The sequence below is a fragment of the Sylvia atricapilla genome, chromosome 9, assembly GCF_009819655.1.
Source record: "Sylvia atricapilla isolate bSylAtr1 chromosome 9, bSylAtr1.pri, whole genome shotgun sequence".
Classification (NCBI taxonomy): Eukaryota; Metazoa; Chordata; class Aves; order Passeriformes; family Sylviidae; genus Sylvia; species Sylvia atricapilla.
This window is the reverse complement of record NC_089148.1, coordinates 24,918,078-24,939,643: the sequence shown is the minus strand read 5'-3', so window position 1 is coordinate 24,939,643 and position 21,566 is coordinate 24,918,078. Positions and strand designations below refer to the sequence as shown.

Below are 21,566 nucleotides of genomic sequence, written 5' to 3'. Positions count from 1 at the left end.
ACTAAAGCTGAAACGTTGCAGTTTAGAGATGGAGTAGTCCAGGTCTGAACTTACCTGGAGCATCCCCAACAAGCTGCTGATGCCTCCATTCAAGTGCAGATCTGGGTTTTGCCAAACACCAGCTCAGCCATTTCACTTTGGGCTTTTCTGAGAGTTTGGTTCCACCTTGTGTCACCTGGCTGAGTGTCACCAAAGGAAAACATCTCCCTCAGAACTGGGGCAGAACCACAACTTGCTGCCTGCTCTTCACACCCTGCCTGGGAGCCACCCTGGCAAGAGGATTCTGCCTGAGCACCACAACCCAGCCTCTGCAAACCAGATCAGACTAGAAAGGCAGATTAGATGCCAAAAAAGGGGGTTTTTTTAATATAAAGCACTACTTTGCCTTTCATACCTTTCTGCACGTTGATTTTCTACCTCAATGTAAGGATAAGAAAACATCAGAATTTATTTTGTCCTCTCTGCAATTCTCCAAATCCATCAAAATTTGGGGTTTCCAGTCCAGCCTTACTCCAAGAGACAAGGACCAGACTTTTGGAACTCCAGCCTGGAGGCCTGAGCATCCCAGGAAATCCCCTTCAGGATTTCCTTTCCAGCAGGAATATCAGGTTTGGAGTTCCTGGGGACAGCCCAGGCATGGAACCTTGCTGAGCAGAGCAGCCCAAGGGAGGAGTTTGGTCCTTGGGATGACTCTGGAAAGCAGCAGGGTGGCACAGCTGGAAATGGCACAGCTGGAGTGGCACCTTTGGGTGTCAGAGCTGGGTTCATTAAACCAGAGTTGATTAAACCAGTTTATTAAAAAACTCAGGCTGTGCAAACCCAGCCCTGTGGGTTGTTACAGGTGAGGGTGGGCTCAGCTCCTCCCACTGCTGCCACCACACATTCCCAGTGATTCCTGACATTCCAGGAGAATCCATGTCCTTTCCCACACAGCCAACTCTTGGAATTAATTGATCAATTAATCCCTCCTGCTCCCTCCCACCACTCCAGCTCTCAGATCAACTTTCCTGCTCCAACCTTGTCCTTGTTCATTCCAAAGCCAATCCGCTTTCAATTTTTTTTCTGCTCTCTTTTCCAAATGATCAGAATTTAAAAGTTGTAGCCCCCTAGATTTGGTGTGACAGCAGGAGCAAGCAAGAGGACAGAAAATGTTACTAAAGGCAACTTCATCCATCATAAATAAACCTATTTGGGAGATGCTTTTCCAAGGCAAAATCCATCCTGGGAATGGGAATGCAAGCTGGACTTCCTGGCACAGACCCTGGATGAGCCACTATGAACTGAAGTGGTTTCATTTCCATGTTTTCAGGACATTATTTTTTTTTAAAGAGCATGAAAATAAACCTTTATTTCAGTTAACACCCACCAATATTAAAGATAAATGTTCACAGTTTTAGTTCTTGACACAAATGGACTGAAAGAGGCAAACTTACATCTGGCAGAACAGCAGAAGGATCAATCCTAAGTTACAAGCTGTGTTGAAAATCACTCTAGGTGCCATTTGGGAATGCTCTAGAGAGCAGGAAAAGGGAAAATCCAGCCTGTAAAATCACCTGGGAACAGCAAAGGAAGGTTCAAGGAAGGTTTGTGTTCCAGGGAAAGCTCTGCTCCACGAGTTTGTGTGTTTGCTGTGTTATCCAGGGTGTCCCTAAGGCTGGAAGTGCAGCACATCCCACCCAACGGGAGAGAGAAAACAACTCTGCTCCTACAACAGCCCCACATGGAGAGAGCAGAGTCAGGAGAGGTGAACTCAGATTTTTTTTTTTTTTCTCACCCTCTTGATGGAAAATTTGCCTCCTCCTCCTGGCCTGGGGCTGGAAATCCAGGTGAGGGAAGGGATCCATGATACTCACAGTGGGTCACAACACGAGCTCTGGTGGGAAACAGCTCAGGAAAAGCAAAGCCAGCTGCCAAGAGCACAGCTGAGCAGACTGGTGTTCCACATTCCAAGGTCTCCAACACTTTCTGCCTGTCCTGTACAGTTTTTATAAAAATAAGGTGTTACCTTTAGTTTACTACCTACCCAAGAAACTACAAATATGTTCTAAGCTGGCCAAAGAGGAAAACACAAAATAAAAGGAGAGATTTGTTCCTATTCTCCTAGCAAATGTTGATAAAACCCCTAAGAAATCTTCCTCATCATTCACACAACTCCTTTTGTGTATCGAAGGGACACACGGGGATGAAATTGAACCTGTGGTGGGTTTTGATGGGGAAGAAGGAATTTCTTTACAATCATTCTCTGGAAAAAAAACATTCCTTGGTGATGTCCCAAGCAGATCCTGAGCCCTGCACTGAGCCAGAGCTGCATTTGGATGGAGAGAGGTGAAGTGTTGAGGTTTTGGGTGCCTCATGCACAAATTGCCATTGTCCCAGGCTGAAGCCACAAGTCCCTCCTGAGCCAGCCCAGTTCCTTCCTGGGAATAACCTGGAGCAGTGCTGGGAAATCCTCAATTCCAGCTGGAATCCGCCTGGGCTTCCAGAGCCACAGCTGCCACCTTTTCCCAGCTCCAAAATTACCCCAACCTCATGGAATGCCAGCTCCAAGGACAGAATTACCCAAATCTTGAGGTATCCCAGCTCCAAGGACAGGAATTCCCTGTATTTCAGGGTATCCCAGCTCCAAGGACAGGAATTTTACCTGTATTTCAGGGTATTCCAACTCCAACAACAGGAATTCCCTCTATTTCAGGGTATTCCAGCTCCAACAACAGGAATTCCCCCAATTTCAGGGCATCCTCGCAAACAAAAAGCAAAGGTAATTTAAAAACTCTTTTTTTTTTTTTTTTTTTTTTGCCAACAAAGCATTTTGTTCTGTTGAAAGGAAGGAGGAGGGAATAAAGGTCCAGAAGGGGAGTGAAAGGTGGGATACAGGAATTTTAAAAACCCTGGTTTTCAGACCAGTTACCCATTGCTGGATCCATACACAGGTATTGAATCACAAACCAATGTGCTTTGAATCTTGATTTCAAGCATCTGCTTTCAATTTTCTAGAAAGATTTTGTGTAAACAAACTACCCAACAAAGATGAAAAAAAAAAAAAAAAAAAAAAAGACTGGTTTTCCATGTTGGAAATGAAGCATTAAAGTTAAGCACTCCAGGAGTTCATTCCATACAGCACTAACAGTCTGCCAAAGGAATATTCCACAGATTCCATGGGCTGAGAAAAAGGAAACTGAAGTAGTGTGCAATAATTAAAACCTAGTATGGGAGTTTGGGGGGAGGAAAGGGAGGGATAAGTCTAAAATCCTGAATTAAAAAAAAAAAATGAACACAAATGAAGGGGAAGCTTTTAACTGGTACACACTGTTCACACCTATATTTCAAGTTTGGAAACGCATATTTTCAAGCAGCAATACAAAAAAGTATCCATGAAGAATGCATAATCTCTGAAAAAATTATGAAAACATCCCTGCTACCATTACATTTCTAAATACAAAACTTGACTACCATATTGTTGCTTCTGTGTAGCGAGAGAAGTTCATTTTCAAAACAGATAAAATTCAGTCTTTAGGTGTGAATGGTATGAATGACAGTCTCTTTTTTTTTGTTTGTTTGTTTTGGGGTTTGTTTTTTTTTTTTTTTGTGGGTTTTTTTTTTTTCAATTTCTTAGTTGTTTTAGGATCCTTAAGCATGCAAGCCTCGGAGAGGAAGGCCCGACCAGGGCAGGGTTGGCTTTTATGACATCCAGTTTAGGACAGAGCTGGGAAAGCCTCTGGGTCATCTACGTCAGGAGCAGAAGCACTTGACTGAAAAGAGAAACATCACAGAGTTATTGCCTTGAGGCAGAGCTGGTAGCATTTTAGGGCTGGAGAAATTACTACCAAAAAAAAAAAAAAAAAAAAAAAAAAAAAAAAACCAAAACCAAACAAAAACCAAAACAACAACAAAAACCCAAAAAACCAAACCAACCAAACAGAAAAAAAACCCCAAAAAACAAACAAACAAAAAACCAAACCAAAACAAAAAAATCAACAAAACAAACAAACGAACAAACCACAACAACCCCCCCCACATCTCTTTTTTTTTTTTTAATTTATTCCAAGGATTACAAAGCCTCTTATAGTGTTTTTTTGAATCCAAGCTATCTGGAGAGGAACTGTAGGCAAATTGATGTTTGCAGATTAAGATTGCACAGTTCTCTTTTTAAAGAGATCTCAGGATGGTCTGGGTTGGAAAAGACCTTAAGGGCACCATGGAATTCCAATCTCCTGCCATGGACCAATCCTTACGGAGGGACACAACTGAAATGTTCCAGAAAAGGCCCTCTCTGGAGCACTAATTAAAGTTTTTCATGTCTAATTTTTCCCATTCAGAAACCAGATGTTGATAAAAGTCATTTTTTTTGTGCCAAACTTTTAGCCCTAAAAATTCATGCATTAGCCAAGGACCTCAGTAGTTTTTAACAGAGTTCTCTGAAAGGCCCTGCACCCCATCTGAAAACCAAAGCAGAAATTAAGAATTTAATACTATTAATTTGGTCCCTGTAGAAGAGCCAGGATAGTGAAACTTCCTGTCATGGTATTACTTTACCAAGAAATACATTTAAAATGAGACTTGCATCAACACCTGTAGCTGCAGAGTCTCTGCCTTGCCTCAGACTCCACAGGCCACAAACCCAGATTTAAAATGTAACAGCAGGGTTTGAGCTACAGGTTCAGCATCTCCAATTGCTCAGCACACAAGAGCAGAGAGAGCCATAAAAAGGAGGGAAGTTTTGGTTCCTGATGCCAGGGAATGCACATGCACAGCTCACCCACCTGGTTGGGCGTGTGGATCACATCAAACTCCTTGACCAGCTGGAAGGAAACAAAGGCAACACAAAGTCAGGTGCAGGAAAGCTTGGAATTACTTTATGACAGCATTCTTGAAGAGAATTTGTGAAACAACTCAGAGCAAACCACCACTGTTTCATTTTAATTCCTTAAAATATTCTGATATTGTTGTCAGGAGAGAGCTTCCCAATTAAAACACTAAAATTTGTAAAGTGTGTGTCTGCTAGAAGAGACAAAAAGGAGCAAACCTGTGTGAAGAAAACCACAGCACACAGACTGAGCTCATTTTCCCATCTGTAACAATTTGACTGATGTCTTTAAGGCAAGTGATTGACAGTAAATCAAATCTTCAGTATAGATACACGACAGTGCTTGAACTTCACGTATTTCTCTCCCAAAGCCCATTCAGTATTTTTCCAGGGTACTCCCCATGTGCTTAATACCAAATAAGGGGAAAACATTACTGGTAGCTAGAGAAAAACCAGTAAGAAAATCTGAATTCCTCAGGTTCAAGAGTTGACATGCAGCCGTACAACCAGTCCTTCACCCCCAGCAGGTCACAATGCACACGCAGTGTCCTGGCTGTGGCTGAAAATAACCAGCCCAGCACTTGTGATTCTGCTCTGGCACAGCAGCTGAGGCAGCTCATGGTACATTCAGACCTGTCCACGCTGGAAAGTCAGTCATTTTTCAGGTTTAGACACAAAGAGAGGCGCTTTTTAAAAAAATTCACCCTCCCTTTTTTGTGTTTGATGACGACACTGCTCCAACGCTCACCCTTTTGTCCTAACAACCTGGCTTGAAGCAAATCTTGCACAAAAGGACTTTTTCACTTAGGTTTTGTGGAATCCTCTCATTTTCAAGAAGCTGAAATCTGATGTTACTATGTTATCTCCTCCCTTGACCCAAACCCCAAGATCCCTTCCCTGCAATATCTGATAAACCCCCACGACCCTGCTCTCTCTCTATTTCCTCCCTTGACCCAAACCCTAAGACACTTTCCCTGCAATACCTGATAAACCCCCATGACCCTGCTCTCTCTCTCTGCCCGGCTCACGGGGCGGAAATAAAACACACTCTCGTGTTTAACAAAACAGAGACTCGCTCCTGGAGGCGATGAACACGCGGTTTGTGGTCAGAGCAGCAGCAGCAGAGCAGTTTCCCCCCAGGACAAGAGGAAGATGGCAGCAGCAGGAGGGTTTGGCTCACCTTGTCAGTCCTGCCCCCGCGGCTGGCGCGGCCCCCGCGGCCCCGGCCCCCCCGGCCCCCTCGGCCGCCGCGCCCGGGGCGCCCCAGGTCTCCAAAGTTGATCTCCAGCTGGGATGTGATGTCGTTGGCGGGCTTGCGGAAGTGGTGATCCATTACCGAGTCCTCAGCGTGAGCCTGTGAGGAAAGGGTCTCCATCAGAGAGGAAACAGCACCAAAATCCCCTCCTGGGAGCCCGTAGCTGTGCTCTGGTCACCGCAGCCCCCGCCCGCCTCTGATCATCCACTCCCTGGAGAGACTCCGGAATTTTGGGAGGTTTTTTTTTGCCTTTCCAAGAGAATTCATTGTTTTGTTGGAAAAGTCCTTCAGGATTGAGCCCAATCCCCACACCTTTGTCACCAGCTCGTGTCCAGTCCTTCCCTGGACACCCCCAGGGATGGGCACTCCAAACTTCCCTGCACAGCTCCTTCCAGTGCCTGACCACCCTTTTCCACGGAGAAATCCTTCCCAAAATCCCGGCAGAGCAATTCTGATGGCAATTCCATCCACTGTCCTTATCCCAGACCAGACTATCACCATGCCAGTACAGGATCTTGTGCTTTAACATCTCTCACTTTGTCTCCTGCTTCCAGCAGTTCCTTCCATTCTTTTTCCACTCTTGGTCACTCATCCTTATTTTGCTCCCTGAGGATTTACACTTCATTTGCTTTAGCCCTTGATAAATCCTTAAGAGCAGGGATCTGCTGAGAATCCCTCACTGCTCTGCATTCAGTGTCACAGCAAATGAGGCACAAAAAGCTCAAACAGAGGAACTGGAGGAGCTAAAACAGAACCAGTCCCACCAGTGACACGGGAAAATGTGGATCTCAGCACCTTTGCCATGATATTCTCTTACTGGTTTGTTCCCAGTGCATTTGGTGGAAACCTGAGCCCGAAGGAGCAAGGGATGTTCTCAGGAGTTACAAACACCAGCAACACTGTTATTCAGCACCTTGGAAAATTTCTGAACTCCACCAGGTGTTTTTAAAGCAACTATTTCTCTTATTTCACACAGAATTTTTTTTTCCATGTGCAAGCCACTTTTTGGCATCTAGGATAATATAAAAAATGTAATGAACTGCCTATTACAGCTCAACCACAGTGTTTTGGAAACATGACATCCTCCAACACTTTCCTTCCCTCCAAGCCCCCAACTCCTGGCCCAGCAATCCTGAATTTCCTGGGTTTCCTACACAAATGTGCAGGCTCAAGCTTCCCAACCCCAACTGACTTTTCTGCTGTAGTTATACAACATTTGGACTTTCAAAGGCAATACATCGTGCAATTAAGTCCTGTACTCTTTAATTATCATTTGTGGAGGCTGCCAGGGGATGGAGAGGTCTGGAGTCCAAGCTGCTTTCAGGGATTCCATGGGTCCTTCCCAACATCCCATCTATCCCTGCCATTTCCCCTTTGTCCTCTCCCTCCATCCCCAATTTGATTAAAAAACCTCTTCCATGCTGCTTCATCTCCAACACATTCCACTGGGATGTATCCCAAAGAACAGCTGGTCTCTGCTCCTTTCCTGATTTTATTTATTTCACTGTACACCCTTCCCTTGGAAATCTCTTGGCCAACCTCAGGAAGTTTGTCTCAATGAAGAAAAGTCACTCCACGCCTCAGCCTGACATGGCACCACTCAAACCTAACACCAACACTCTGTAAAACACCACAGAACACCTTAGAGATGCTTAAAATTCCTTTCTCATTAGTTCATCTTTTATCTGCAGTTTTTATCACTGCAGGGTACTGAGATTCTATTTCCAACTAGTGGTAGCCACGTGATAATTCCCTTTTCTGAGTGGTGGGATCAGTGGATTTGGACAGTATTTCTGTGCATTTCTGTCCCTACGCTGTTTTTATTTAAAAACAAGTCACTACAGTTTACCAAAAATCATTGTATTTTCACCACTTGATTTTGGTATAACCACTGAACCAATAAATTGCAAATTCCCTATGTAAGCTGATGATTTCTCCATCTAAAGTAAGTAAAGCTCTTTTAAAACTCCAACAAAAGACTTGGCACGTTCTCCTCAGCCTCTTCCATCACTTGGGTGATAAGCCAGACATACTAAACAAGTTGAAACATTAAATTTCTATGTATTGGTGACTAAACAGTGCTCTGATTTAATAACTGATCACTTCTTGAAGGCAGTGCTTCACTGAAGGGTCTTGGGGAAGGCTGTCAAAAATGAAGAACAAACTACCAAGAGAGCCAAAGCAGACAGTGATGGAAAAAAAAAGAAAAAAAGAAGATGATAGAAGCTTTTTTATGATAAGGTTTGAACTCAGCAGAATAAGGAGCAAAGGGACTGAAACCATGCTGGGCACTGGGTGGCGCACAGCGAGACAACAGGCACGGACAGAAAAGCTCCATGTTCAGTAAAATCCTCTATTTTGGTGAGTTTTTAATATCCAGAGGTTCCCTGCTGAAGGGGCTGATGTTAACACCCAGGTATCACCAGTTAGAGAGAAAGGATCAGTACCTCATTTGAATCCAGCAGACTCCCCTGCATTTCTGTCATCGCCTTTGTCTGGTGACAGTTGTGTGTCCACGCCATAAGTGACAAAAGGAACAAAGGGAGAAAACAAAAGGAAGAAATGAGACTCAACTACGTACAGGAACAACAGGTAATCAGGTCACACGAGCTGAGGGTACAGATGGCACCGAGGACATGGAGCAGCAGAGGGAGGAGGAGCAGCTCTGCAAGCAGCCAGAGACAGCCCAGGATGGATGTGCCAAAGTGTGGAGACAAGAGAAAGCTCAGGTGGACACCAGGAAAAGCTCAGATGGACACCAAAAAAAGCTCAGCTCGGGTGGATGGACATCAACAAATGTTCAGGTGGACACCAGGAGAAGCTCAGATAGAGAGACACCAAAAAAAGGCTCAGATGGAGGGACACCAAAAAGGACCCACGTGGACACCAAAAAAAGCTGAGATGGACACCAAAAAAAGCTGAGATGGATGGACACCAAAAAAAGCTCAGGTGGATGGACACCAAAAATGCCTCAGGTAGACACCAGAAAAAGGCTCAGGTCAGGTAGATGGACATTAACAAATGCTCAGGTGGACACCAGAAAAAGGCTCAGGTCAGGTGGATGGTCATTAACAAATGCTCAGGTGGACACCAGGAAAAGCTCGGACACTAAAAATGCTCAGGTGGAGGGACACCAAAAACTGCTCAGAGGGACATGAAAAAAAGCTCAAATGGACACCAAAAAAAGCTCAGGTGGATGGACACCAAAAAGCTGCCCAGGAGCTGCTGGAAGCCTGGGCAGAGACCACACATGCAGGCTGGTCTCCAGCATGGCACAGAGCTGAGAAGAGCTGGGATGTTTGGATCACTGTTCATGGAAATCCTCCTGCAGAGCCTTCCTTCAAGAGTCATTCCTTGCAGCTTTGAGGAGATGAATTATTCTTTTCCAAATACATTTCCTAATCTCTCACTGCAACCTCCTCTAAGGGAGGGACTGGATTCGTGAGGCGGTCTGAAGAGGCACAGCAGGGACAGAGATCTTACTGAGTATCAGTTTTTCCAGGAGTCCTGGATTCCACTTTTGGGATAAATTTTAGGATCTGTCCACAATGTAACTCGTTTTTTGTAGGAACTGAAGATTCAAGCCACTAAAGCAAGTGCAGAGAAAAAGAAGATCTCTGTTTTATGGCATAACCCTGTGTCCTGGCAAGAGGCTCACTGGGCCAGGGCTGCTGAGGGCCCTGGATTTCAGATCAAAGCAGCAAAGAGACAGAACTGAGAGGACATTTTATCAGCACCTGCAGAGTAAATGGGAAAACAGACAAGACCTCAGGCAGAGCCAAGCATTTCAGCCCTCAGTGAGGAGGGCAAGCAGGAGGAAAAGGAGGACAGCTCTTTCCCAAGACTGAGGCAGATGAGCAGAATCAGATCCTCATTCTCCCTTCTGATTCCTGAAGAATTCTTCGAGGAGTTCTCAAGCTACAGGAATGCAGGTGCTCACCACAACACTTCCAATTTCTGACAGATCTATTGGGGCATACAGTGTTTTTAAGCCACAACAGTACAGAAGATTTGGGGGCTAAAAACCAAAATTTACCTATAAACCAAATCACTTCCACCCATCATCTCTCTTCTTACCAATAAGAACCAGAGAAACTTTAATTTCTTCATTCCTAAGTACATCCAAGAGGACAAAGAGAGGAAACAGCAGGTGATTGGTGTTTCTTTAAAAATATTTTGCCTTCTAAAGCTGCTCACAATGAGCTGCAGTGGAAGCTCTCCTAACGCCTGTATTATAGAGCTATTCTCCTATAATCCTGAGAGAAAATCCCCACACTGCTTCCCATGGGATCAGGGAACAATGAAGAAGGGAGATGGGGAGACACATCTGCTGGCTGTACAATAAAGCAGGCTAAAAGCAGCTCAATTTAAAGGCAGATTTGTTAATACCTCACTTTCATGCTTACGCAGCAAGAGGCTGTTACCTTCTTATGGGATGGTGCTAAAAATATCCAACTTGTTTATTTGAGAAGTTCACCTCTTAAATAGAACAATCTACTAATTATGTCAGGTCCTCCATGGGAGTAATTTGATTATTCACAGTTTTTGTTTAGATTTTTTATTTGTTTTTGTTTGGTTTTTTTGGGGGGGGTTTTTTGAGTTAACAGATTCAGTTTTCAAATGGAAAATACAGTCTGCATCTTTCTAGCCTCTAAATTTCTCACAAGTAGCATCACCTTTACTATCACACATGTTCATATGTTAAAAAAAGAGTGCCCTCAGAGGAGTAAATGTCAAATAAATCTGATTTAGAGAGACTGAGGGAATTTGAAGAACTATAGGTTTAGTAAATCTTGGTAAAGTGCATAAATGCTTCTGTTTAATACATTCTTTCAGTACACAGCAACATGAAATGTAACTCAAATTCCTTTTCCTACCCAAGCCAGAGAAAGAAGCATTTAATGAACACTTCAGTGAGCAGCTCAAAGGAGACACAGCCATGCAATCACTTCCAGAACTGGACTACCCCATACAGCAAGAAAACAGTCTGATTTGTGAGCAAGGCAAGCTCACTGTGAGCTCCATCAGAACAGAAATGGAACTTTCCCTGGAACGCTGAGCAGCGCCCCCCACCCTGTGCTATATCCCAGCTCCCAGGGTAAAAACCGGCAAGGTGTGAAAAAGCAGGAATACATTTCAGGAGAGCAGCCACTTCCAAAGGGCTCAGCACCATCAGTATACAAAGTTGCAGCCACCAATCCCTGAAGTGAGCTACTTAACATATTACAGAGTGCTAAAAACAAAGATTAAAGATTAGCACAGCCCTGCATTACAAAACAGGAGCTCTCAGCACTTCCCTCCCTTGTGCATCTCCCCCCTTGCCACTCTTGGAACAGAATAATGAACATTATGCAATGCCTGCAAGAAGAAACTACAAATTTAAAAACAATTCTACAGCAGCTATGCTGAGTGTCACTGGAGCACATAAATCATCTCAAGTGCCTTCCCAAGAACTTGTCTGTGTCACAGCACTAAGTGAAGGAGACACCCACGTCTCAAATTTAAGATGCACAGTTTGGGTTTAAGGTCTCTGAGGCATGACCAGTCTTCCTTCAAGCTGACATCATTTAGCAAGCCCCATGAATCTGTGGACTGCAGAACAGATGCTAAACAACACAAGTTTCCTTTTTTAAAAAGCAAAATTGACAACATGCCCCTGAAACTCCCACCAAGAGGCAGCTCTTACAAACCTAAGGGCACACAGCTCAGCTCTCAAACCCAACCACAGTCAGAATGGCCACTTGTGCTACTGCAGAAGTTCAATTTTGCTGAAAGAACATTGTTCAAATTAACAAGAACAAAGTTCAAATTAAAATAATAATAATAAAAAAAAGCTGTTCCCATTTTCTAAACCTCCAACTCCAGGAATTGAGCTTCAACTCTAAAAAAAAACCACCTGCTCATCAATAACAAAACCTTTACCAAGTGGACACTCCAAGCATGGCAAGGCACGTTTTACCTCCTCACTCTTTGACTTGTGGAGCACAAATCCTTTTTTCCACTGCCCATCAGCTCCCTCGTTTGGTTTGCGGATGTTGAACTCGACTTTTGCACGGTCCTTGCTTTGGATGGCTTTCCACTCATCCAGGGTCATTTCCTTAGGGCCTTCTTCCTTAACTTCTTCAACCTCATTCTCTCTGCAGTGAATTCATGGAGATTATGATCACAGCTAAGCATTTACACTCTGCATACGATTTGAAAAATCATCTGCTGGCTGGTACAAGGTTAAAAATGGAGCTTTGTCAAGGGTTTAGCAGTTTAAGAGGTGAAAATGTAAATACTCGCTTCCATCACAGGAAAATTCATTCTCCTTTAGAGGGAATGCCAAAAAAATTACACCCAGCCACCTCAGAGCACAGCAAAATGTTAAAATTGAAACTGACCCATGCCATCAAGTCTCCATAGTACTGTCAATTTTAGTTCCAAATCTGAAAGTCTAACTTCTGTCATGACTTGTTTGGAGCTCCTTTTCCCCCCTTTTTCAAATACATCTCTCATGAACATTTGTGTCAAGGCAGTGAGAACTCTTTCTTCCCACAGTTTTCAAGCTTTTCAGTATTGTAAAAGCCAGAATTTAAGCAGCTTTGGGTAATTTGCTTCTTTTGTTGAACTAAAGACAATTACTCAAACAAGTTTTACTTCCAGCTAATTTGTAAAAATAACAGCACACACCTTATTTGTGAGATACAGCACCTCTACCTCATGCCAAAGGCTATTTTTCAGTAAAACACACAACCACTGTGCTCAATAACAGATCATATTCCAGCTACTGGAAGCCTCTGGTCATTGTTCAGTGTGTTTATGCAACTGAATTTCTGATTTATAGGAAACCAATGCTGTGTATGTGCAGCAAAAAGATCATGAAAGTCTCAGTTACAAAGGTTTTCATTTGGCACTCATTAACTTTGAACAATAATGCAAAGATTTTATGTCAAAATGACTGTATTTCACCTTTTTCTCCCTGTGTAGGAGAGAATGATTTTTGACATGGGATGTAATCAGACTTTGTTTTGTTCAAGACAAAGATTTTACTGCAGTAAAAGATCCTACAGTTCTGCTGAAACACTGAGGGCAAAGATCCACATAAAATGAGTCAATTAAAGAGTAACCCATGTGGAGATGCTTTTCCATACGAAGTTTTTAGTGATGCAATCAAGCCACAGCAAACACATTAGGAATCATTAGGAACAAGCATTTCAAAACTGTTTGCTGTTTTTTTGAGTCCTCGACCAAGCCCCTTCCTCATTAAAATACAACATTAGTCACACTAGGCTACCATAAAAATTTGTATTGTATTTTTACACCAACTCAGTACCAGTAAGGCTCCTTCTGCCTCTCTGGTTACTCTTTCATTCATCCAGCCCCTGGTTCCTTCTGTAACTGTGTCCAAATGTGATGGGCAGAGATCCAGGTAACTTTGAAAACTGCCTGGAGAATGAAAGATACAACCTTTCTCCCACAGCTCAGTCACACAGTCCCCAAGGCTGTTTTGGAAAACTGAGTTTCAAAAAAAGTTGCCTTCCACTGGCATTTCTCTCCCACTTGCTTGGTGTTTCTACCTGGTCTGAGCACAAGATGCTTTTGGGTTTGGAATCTGGAGCTGCAATCCAAAGACCCAAAGTGTATGAGAAACGATTATTAATAAATAAACCTGAAAGAGCCTGCAGGACACCAAGGAATGGTTTGAAGCCAACAATTTTCAGACAGGTTTTTAAGGAGACTCATTCAGCAGCACTGTGGATGATCTACTGATAACCTGAGTTTGGCCAAACAGATGTGGGAATAAATAGCAGAGGTTAAAGGCAATGCAGCAGCACCTCTGAAGCAAGGCAGGAGCCCAGGGAGGGGTGGTACTCACTTATTTTCAGAATCAGCAGGCGGATGCTCCTCTCCCTCTGGCGTTTCCTCAGTTACAGCTGACTGATCCAATTCACTGCAATTACATAACGTTGGGAGTTGGGGCTTTTTTACAACTTCATCCCTCCTTAAAGCTATGTAAGATTAACAATCAAGATCTACGGTGGATTTACTGTTTCACTAAGGATTGGTGCTGTCTGTGCCTTTTAAATTCTATGCTTTTCACTTAACCAATGGTTTTCCCCAACCCTTACTACCCATCCTGAAAGACTCCTGCTGCCCCTTCCAACACAAAATGGATTTGGGCATTCAAAATAGATTCCAATGGGTCAGCTGAGTTTTTGTAACACAAAATGCATGCTTATCCTGATCAAAATTTACTAAAAACAGAACAGTTTCATTTTAACAAAGAATTGTTACAAAGCCAGCCCAAGGCCTCCCAAACTTCCCCAAAATCCTGGCCGAACAGAGAAGCTATTCTTACACTACAAAAAAACCGCTGGGGTTTTAAACTCGGCAAAAATCACGGAGATCAAAGGCAAAAAAGGCAGCTAAATCTGGGTGTTCTGCAAGCCATAATTAGGGCCTGATTAACAGAGTGCTAATAGCTTTGTGAGCAGTGAGAGGTTACTAACGTTAGCTCGTCTTTGACGGTTCCCCAGTTGTGCGATCCGCTGCCACCGCGCTTGTCCTCGTGCTTCAGGCCGCTGAAATGCGAATGTGAAACAGAACTAACAAAACTGAGTTAACATTATAGTGTCCAGGCACAGAAACTCAAAAGATCAATCTCAAACAGGGGAAGGCGAGGGGAGAGAGGGTCAGAGTGGCCAAGAGGAGGGCGGGGAGAAGGTGAAGACTCACGATCTATCGCTGCCGCTGTGTCTGTCGAATTCCCGTTTGCCGCGGGAGTCGAAGCCGTCTCCTCGGCCCATCCCGCGCCCACGGCCGCGGCCCCGGCCCAGCCCGCCACGGCCACGCATGGGCCTCTCCAGGATGGGTCTGCCATGGAACACACACACACAGGTCAGGCTTTTGCTCCACGAACACACTGCGTTTCTTCACGGGCTCGTGCTCTTCGAGGATTTTATTCACTGGGTTTTGCTTTGGTAATCGCTGTTGGTAAGTTGGGTCCGAAGTGATTTGCCTCCCAAAATGTACGGCGGGTTTTTCTTTTCCTCTCTGAGAACTTTATTTACTCGTTTTTTTCCTTTGATAATTAGTTTGTAGCTGATTATCTAATTTCTGAATTTAAAAAAGTCACTCCTCCATCCCTGGAAGTGTCCAAGGCCAGGTTGGAAGGGCTTGGAGTCACCTGGGATAGTGGAAGATGTCCCTGCCTGTGGTATGGCTTGGAATCAAAACACCTTTAAGGTCCTTTCCCACCCAAACCATTCTGTGGCTCCATGATTTGAGAATCTGGAAACAAACGCTCAGGATTGTTATTTGTTTGCATCTTCTGGCATTAATTCCAAAATTTTATCTTTGTATTGTGTTACACAATTAACTGATGCTAAAATCTCAACTAAACTCGCTTTTATCCAACTTACTTTTGAAAGGATCTTAACTTTGCAACTAGAACTTTAATATTTGAACATTACTCAAATTCTGGCTGCCTCACAACATTAGAGACAGTTTAAATTTCATGTAGATCTAAGATGGCTTCACCACTCTCAGGTCTGAAGCCACTGCAGCCAAGGTGCAAACACCTACGTGGACAAACTTTAGCTGGCTTTAAGTTAGCTGTGCACATTAAAGCCACAGCTGTAACAGCAAACAAATCTCATCCTGCAGGAAACAGCTATGCTTGGGCTCCCTTCCTGAACTATCTGCCATAGATGTAGAGAAATGTGGTGAACATCTTGATTTAAACCATAACTCAGTTACGCCTATGAACACATTCATGTAGATCATGCCCAGCCTAAAACTTGAGTTCAGTTTGCAAACAAAACCATGGAAAAGGGAAGCCTTATCCTCTGCACCACAGGGATTTCATCTTGATTCAACCAGTTTTTTGTCCTGAGCAGCAGAAGGCGGGACAGCCCTGTCCTGTCAAAGCTAAGAAAGCTGTTTATCAGCAAGACAAAACTCTTACTTATCCACAGAGAACTCTCCTCCCTCGCCCTTCTCCTCGGCGGGTTTCTCGAAGCGGCGCTCGCGGGGAGGTCGTCGCTCGGGTCTCCTGTCGATGGGTTTGCCTTCGCCCTGCTGCTGCTGCTGCTGCTGCTGATCAGGCCTCCTGCCAATCCTCCTTATCCCTGCAACATCAGGCCAGACACAGCAACGGAATGAGGAGTGCTCCGGGACAGATACCGACCCCCTCAGGCAAACAACAGGGAAGAGAAGTTTTATTTCTGTATGAACCGAGCGATTCCACTTTCACCTGACTCTTCTCAGCCACATTTTTACACCCAGGAGTTCAAATTGTGTTGGACTGAAAACTTAAGTAATCCCTGCTGAAATGACAGGGTCAACTTTCAAGCAAAGATTAAGGTAAGCAAGATTTTATTACTTGTTTTTTTTCTCTGAAAGTAAAACAAGTAGGTTTTATTTGAAAAACACCCAAATGAAGTGAGCATCACCTCACTGGCCCTAAGACAGTCAATCCTGTGCTCCCTAAATCAGACATCCTGTTCTGACAGCTGCAGCCCATGATCCTGGAGGTGTTTTCCAACCTAAATGATCCTGTGATTCTGTCCTTGGAAACTCTTCTAGGCAGCAGTGCCACCACCTGTACAGACAGGTGTCACCTGCAGGTACTGCTCAGTGACTAACTGGGGTCCTCGTCCACAGGGATCCTCCCAGCTCAACATTCCCTGACAAAGATTCTCCTCCTGGTGCACTTCTCCAAATAGTTGAACAATCCACAATGCCACTGAGCTGCCCAGTGCTCTTCTTCCCTGCCTGGGCCTCCTAAAAGGGTTTTTATTGCAAATAAAAACCTCCCGTGGGCATTCTCTTCTTTACCAAGCCCTCTCAAAGATCTAACAGAAGTTTTCTTTTCCACTCATGTGAAAGGCCTTGTTTACTCTTCTTTAAAAGATGAGGACAAACACGTTGCTGGTTTGTTATGCCATCTTCTTGCCTAAACGCTGGGTCTAAAATGAACGAATCAGCTTTTAAATTCAAAGGTGATTTTTAATTATTTTATTTTTTTTTTAAAAAAGAATCAAGTTCCTGCCTAGCAAGCAATGTCAATTTTGGGTGGGGCTACAGAAGTTGCAGTTGTAATGATATCCAAGCCAACACACCCAGATGAACAATGTCTCCCTCACCTTCCAGGCTGTATTTAACATGAAGTTTGCATGGCACACACAGCACACCCAGAGCACTCCTGAGGAAACAAGGGGTTAAAGGCAGCAGGCTGCACTCGGAGAAGGGCTCTCCAATGAGGACAGGACGGGCACTCCATGTGAGGAGAGGCAGGGAGAGGAGCAGGCATGCTGCAGAACTGGAATGGAACAGCCACGGCTTTTGAATTTCGAGTTCGACGCCCTGCACTCAGAAAAACCCGGTTCCTGCTGAAGCCTAACCCAAAATACGAGTTATTTCTCAGCATCACTAAGCTTTGAACTGCTAATTCAGCAGGCAAATCACTTGCAGCCTTATGGAGTAGTGGAACAGCTTAAAATACATTCACACAGGAAACAAACCCTGGCATCGAGCACCTTTATGATGCCAGAATTGCAAAAAAAAAAAAAAAAAAACCAGCCACGCACAAAAATAGACCTTTTCGAACTGGAAATTAACTTTCTTTACCACACTGCTACAACAGCAGCCCCGACTTTCTCCCCATTTCTCTGTTTCACTACCACAACAAACCACGGAAACACTTATTTTCCACAATGCTCTTGAAAACAAGATGTGAAAATCGGGAGGTGAAGAGGAGCTGCCAGCCCTGCCCAAAGCCCTCCTGTGATGCCAAAGACGCTGCCATGCCCCAGATGGATCTCGTGGGGGACAGCACTGGAATCCTGCACTAAGGCTTCCAGAGAACAGCGGTTCAGTGAACTGGGACGCCGGACAAATCACTGCATCCCTCACACAGAAAACATTCCTAAGCGTTCATGAGCAGGAGATCCACGAGCAAAGAGTAATTTCTAACAGAGTTCCTAAATTTGTCTTCTCAACAAGGTGCTTTCAAATAACATTTATAACCCTAATGTTCGAAAACAAATAAAGCATTAAGACGATTTCTTTCTTTAAGAGCACAAAACAGCGGAGAACGAGCATCACTTTGTACCATAAATGCGGTAGCATTAAGATGCCCTCGCGTAGCACGGTGCGCTCTGTGAAAAGCTGGTTGAAATCGCAGTTCACCTGTTATTCCCTTGCTCCCACGTCACCTGCTGTCACCCCACTCGGATGTTTTTCAGGGGAGTCCTCTGAAGGCGAGCTGTGTGACCCACCTGGGGCGCGGTGGAGCAGCCGGGACGGGACGCCATGTGCCCGCATCCCTCCCTGCCCATGTGCGGCCCTGGCCTCCCGAATTCCCAAAGCATTACCTTTCAGTCTCTTTTCTACTTTCATTTCTTTCTTTCCAAAGGTTTTTCACGGAGGATGCTTTACAAATTTACGGGTACTAGAAATTCGTGCTAGTTATTATTTAAATATATATGAAAAGAAGATTGCCATCAACGCTGTTCCCCTTAGAAAATGACTCAAAGAGATTTCGAAAAGCTCAAGAACTTCCAAATATCCTGTCAAATCCATCGGAGCACCTGAAACAGGAGCCAAGTTCAGGATTCAAGGCTGAAAGGCGCTTGGTGCAACCTGGTCTAGTGGAAGGTGTCTCTGCCCATGGCAGGGCTGAACGAGAAGGGCCTTTCCAACCCGAACCATTCCAGGATTCCATGTGCCGGTTTAGATGGGATATTGGGAAGGAACTGCTCCCTGGGAAGGTGGCACAGGTTATCCAGAGAAGCTGGGGCTGTCCCTGGATCCCTGGAAGTGTCCAAGGCCAGGCTGGACGCGGCTTGGAGCAACCCGGGCCAGTGGAAGGAGCCCTATGGCAGGGATGGCCTTTAAGATCCCTTCCCACACGAGCCGCTCCACGATTCCCTTCACTGCTGAAATTCCCGAATTGGCGATGCTCCTCTCCCTCCCCGCCGGTACCGAGGCCCGACTCCATTTTGCGCGGGCCGAGCCGCGGGACACGTGGGGCCGAGGCGAGTCCGGGGCCGCCGCCGCCACCGGCCCCGCGGGCGGGCTCCCGGGCGGCCTCCGCCATGCGCGGCCCCACGTGCGGCTCGGCCCTTCCCGGGCCTCCTTTGTGCGGGCCGGCCCGACCCTCCCCGCCGATCCCCCGGTTCGCTCACCCTCTTTCCGCAGCGGCGCTCCGGGCTGGCCCCCGCCATCCTCCCGGCGGTCCCCACCGGCGAAGGGCGGCAGCGGGTTCTTGCGCTCCTTCTGCGACTCCCTGCGCAGCTGCTTGGCCGCGCTGCCAGCGCCGCCGCCGGCCTGGCCTGCTCCGCCGGCGCCGCCCGAGGAGCCGCTCTGGGCGCCCGCCGGACCGCGGGCTCCGCCGCCCGCTTGGCTCCCGCCGCCGCCGCCGCCGCTCTCCTTCCTCCGGCTCTCCGCCGCGCGCAACACCTCGAAGGGGTCGGACTCGTCATCGAAGAGCTGATCGAAGCGGTTGGTGACGACGCACCCGAAGCCCTCCTGCAGGTGTCCGGGCATGATGGGCCCCCGTCGGCGGGATCCTGCGCGGATGCTACCGGGCCCCCCGCGCCCTGCTCGCTGCCGCACAAGATGGCGGGCCCTGAGGAGACGCGCTTCTCTTCCGGCGCGGCCACATCCGGGCACCTCGGCGGGGAGGGCGGGCGGACGCTACAGCGCCGCCACCGGCAGCGCCGCGAACTGCGCACGCGTTGTGTGAGGCGGGCGAGGGATTTCCCGCCATGGACTGTACCATCGACCAGAGCGGAGGGGAGGAATGGGTCGACGGGGGAGGCGGGGGGGGACGCGGGGCGGGGCGGAGCCCCGCCCCGCGCCCCCCCGCCTCCCCCGTCGACCCCCGCGCTTCTGTCGCCGATGGTACGTCCCGCGTGTGGGCTCCCTCAGAAATAAACCTAAATAAAGCGGAATTGCCGTTATTAAGTGATACAAGTTGATTTTCAGGCCTTGATCTGAAAGTTCGAGCAAAATTTCCCGCTTTTGTGGGCGTTTCTGCCTGGTCTAATTAGCGGACAGGCGTCAAGTGGATGTGGTAGATGTTTTGCCGTGTTAATGCATATTAACATGCTATTAATTTACAGTACAGTATAAATTAATACTGCGTATTGGTATATGTAATAAGGTGTAATATATGGTATATGATAATATCTATGCTAATGTATAGTATATAATTGCATAATACATAATGCATAATACACAACATGCAATGCACAATATACTAAATATTGTGTATTAATATTAATATATTGATGTGATTGCATGTCAGCATACCACTGTTATAATACTGATATATTATAATAGATATGCACTAGTATCTGGTTATAACAAAAAGAGATATAGACAAAAAAACATTATATCAATGTTATATCAAAAGACAAAAAACATCATATATATAAAAAGCGTAATAAACAGGCACAGATTGGGCATGTCCTTCAAAACACAATTTGATTGCTCACAGTTTACATCTCTAAGTCATCAGAACATTTTGGCACCTGTTGTAAAATAAACTTTGTGCTCAGCAAGGATGTTATTTCCAATATTTGCTTTGCCTCCTCCAAGAAGCTTGAAATAATTGCTTTAAAACCTAAATTAATTACATTTGTTCCGTTCTTGAATGCGTATCGCTCATAAATTCAGGACTCAACACCATCCATAGTTTAGTTTCCTCAAATAAAAGGGAAATTTTTGGTTTCTTGGATTGTTCATTATATTTCTCTGCGGTCCAAATAAAGGGGAAATTTTTGGTTTCTTGGATTGTTAATTATATTTCTCTGCGGTCCCTGCTCAGGTTTTGGGAGGTTTTTGAGGAAACCCTCCCTGCCCTGACTCTGAGGAGGACTGGAGCAGCTCCCCCCCTTTTTTGGGGTGTGAATAACCCCCATAAATTACACCCTAAGAACTGACAACATTCTCTTCTGGAAGCCTTTTAGGGATGAATCAAACGGCACGGAGCAGCAGCTAATTAAAACTCTGCGTGGACGTGGTGACATTTCCAGGACAAGCCCGTCACACGCTCCGGGGCCGCGTTGCACCACACACATTTCATGGACAAAACACAAACAATTCCCGCTCCGATCCCTGACGTGCTTTTGCCAGATGGCACCGGCAGCTTTATGGGAGGGGATTTGCTCAGGGAAATGGGCTGCCTGTCTCTGAGGGTTGGGATTTGCAACTCCAAGGGAAGGCAGAGCATCTGCCTTTTGTTGCTGCTGAAAAGGGCTGGATGTACACTCAGTGTTTCAAGATATTCCGTATTTTTCCAAGTGCAGATGTGGCATAAAAGGTTTGGGGTGACACTTTGAGTTAAACACGTGCCAAACACAGGACGAGGGGAATGGCTTCTCACTGCCAGGGGACTGCCAGAGGTGGATGGGGTATTGGGAAGGAATTCCTCTCTGTGATGGTGAGGAGGCCCTGGCACAGGGAAGAGAAGCTCTGGCTGCCCCTGGATCTCTGGAATGTCCCAGGTCAGGTTGG

The 21,566-nt window shown here is 45.6% G+C and overlaps 1 protein-coding gene across 4 annotated transcripts; it reads right to left on the bottom strand.

The window, feature by feature from the left end:
• Positions 1-3,290: 3,290 nt before the first annotated feature.
• SERBP1 (SERPINE1 mRNA binding protein 1) lies at positions 3,291-19,823 on the bottom strand. Of its 4 annotated transcripts, none has more exons than XM_066325336.1 (10): positions 19,232-19,823; positions 16,009-16,171; positions 14,778-14,915; positions 14,552-14,623; positions 13,918-13,992; positions 12,019-12,196; positions 8,507-8,554; positions 5,985-6,158; positions 4,761-4,799; positions 3,291-3,749 (listed from the first exon to the last, which is right to left on the bottom strand). In XM_066325336.1, exons 1-10 carry the CDS (start codon positions 19,590-19,592, stop codon positions 3,693-3,695), a joined length of 1,305 nt encoding a protein of 434 aa, XP_066181433.1. In that variant the 5' UTR covers positions 19,593-19,823; the 3' UTR covers positions 3,291-3,692. The 4 variants fall into 4 exon arrangements, with proteins under 4 accessions (XP_066181433.1, XP_066181432.1, XP_066181435.1 ...); XM_066325335.1 differs by having other exon boundaries at positions 14,552-14,647; positions 19,232-19,821; XM_066325338.1 differs by lacking the exon at positions 8,507-8,554 and having other exon boundaries at positions 19,232-19,799.
• Between the last annotated feature and the right edge of the window lie 1,743 nt (positions 19,824-21,566).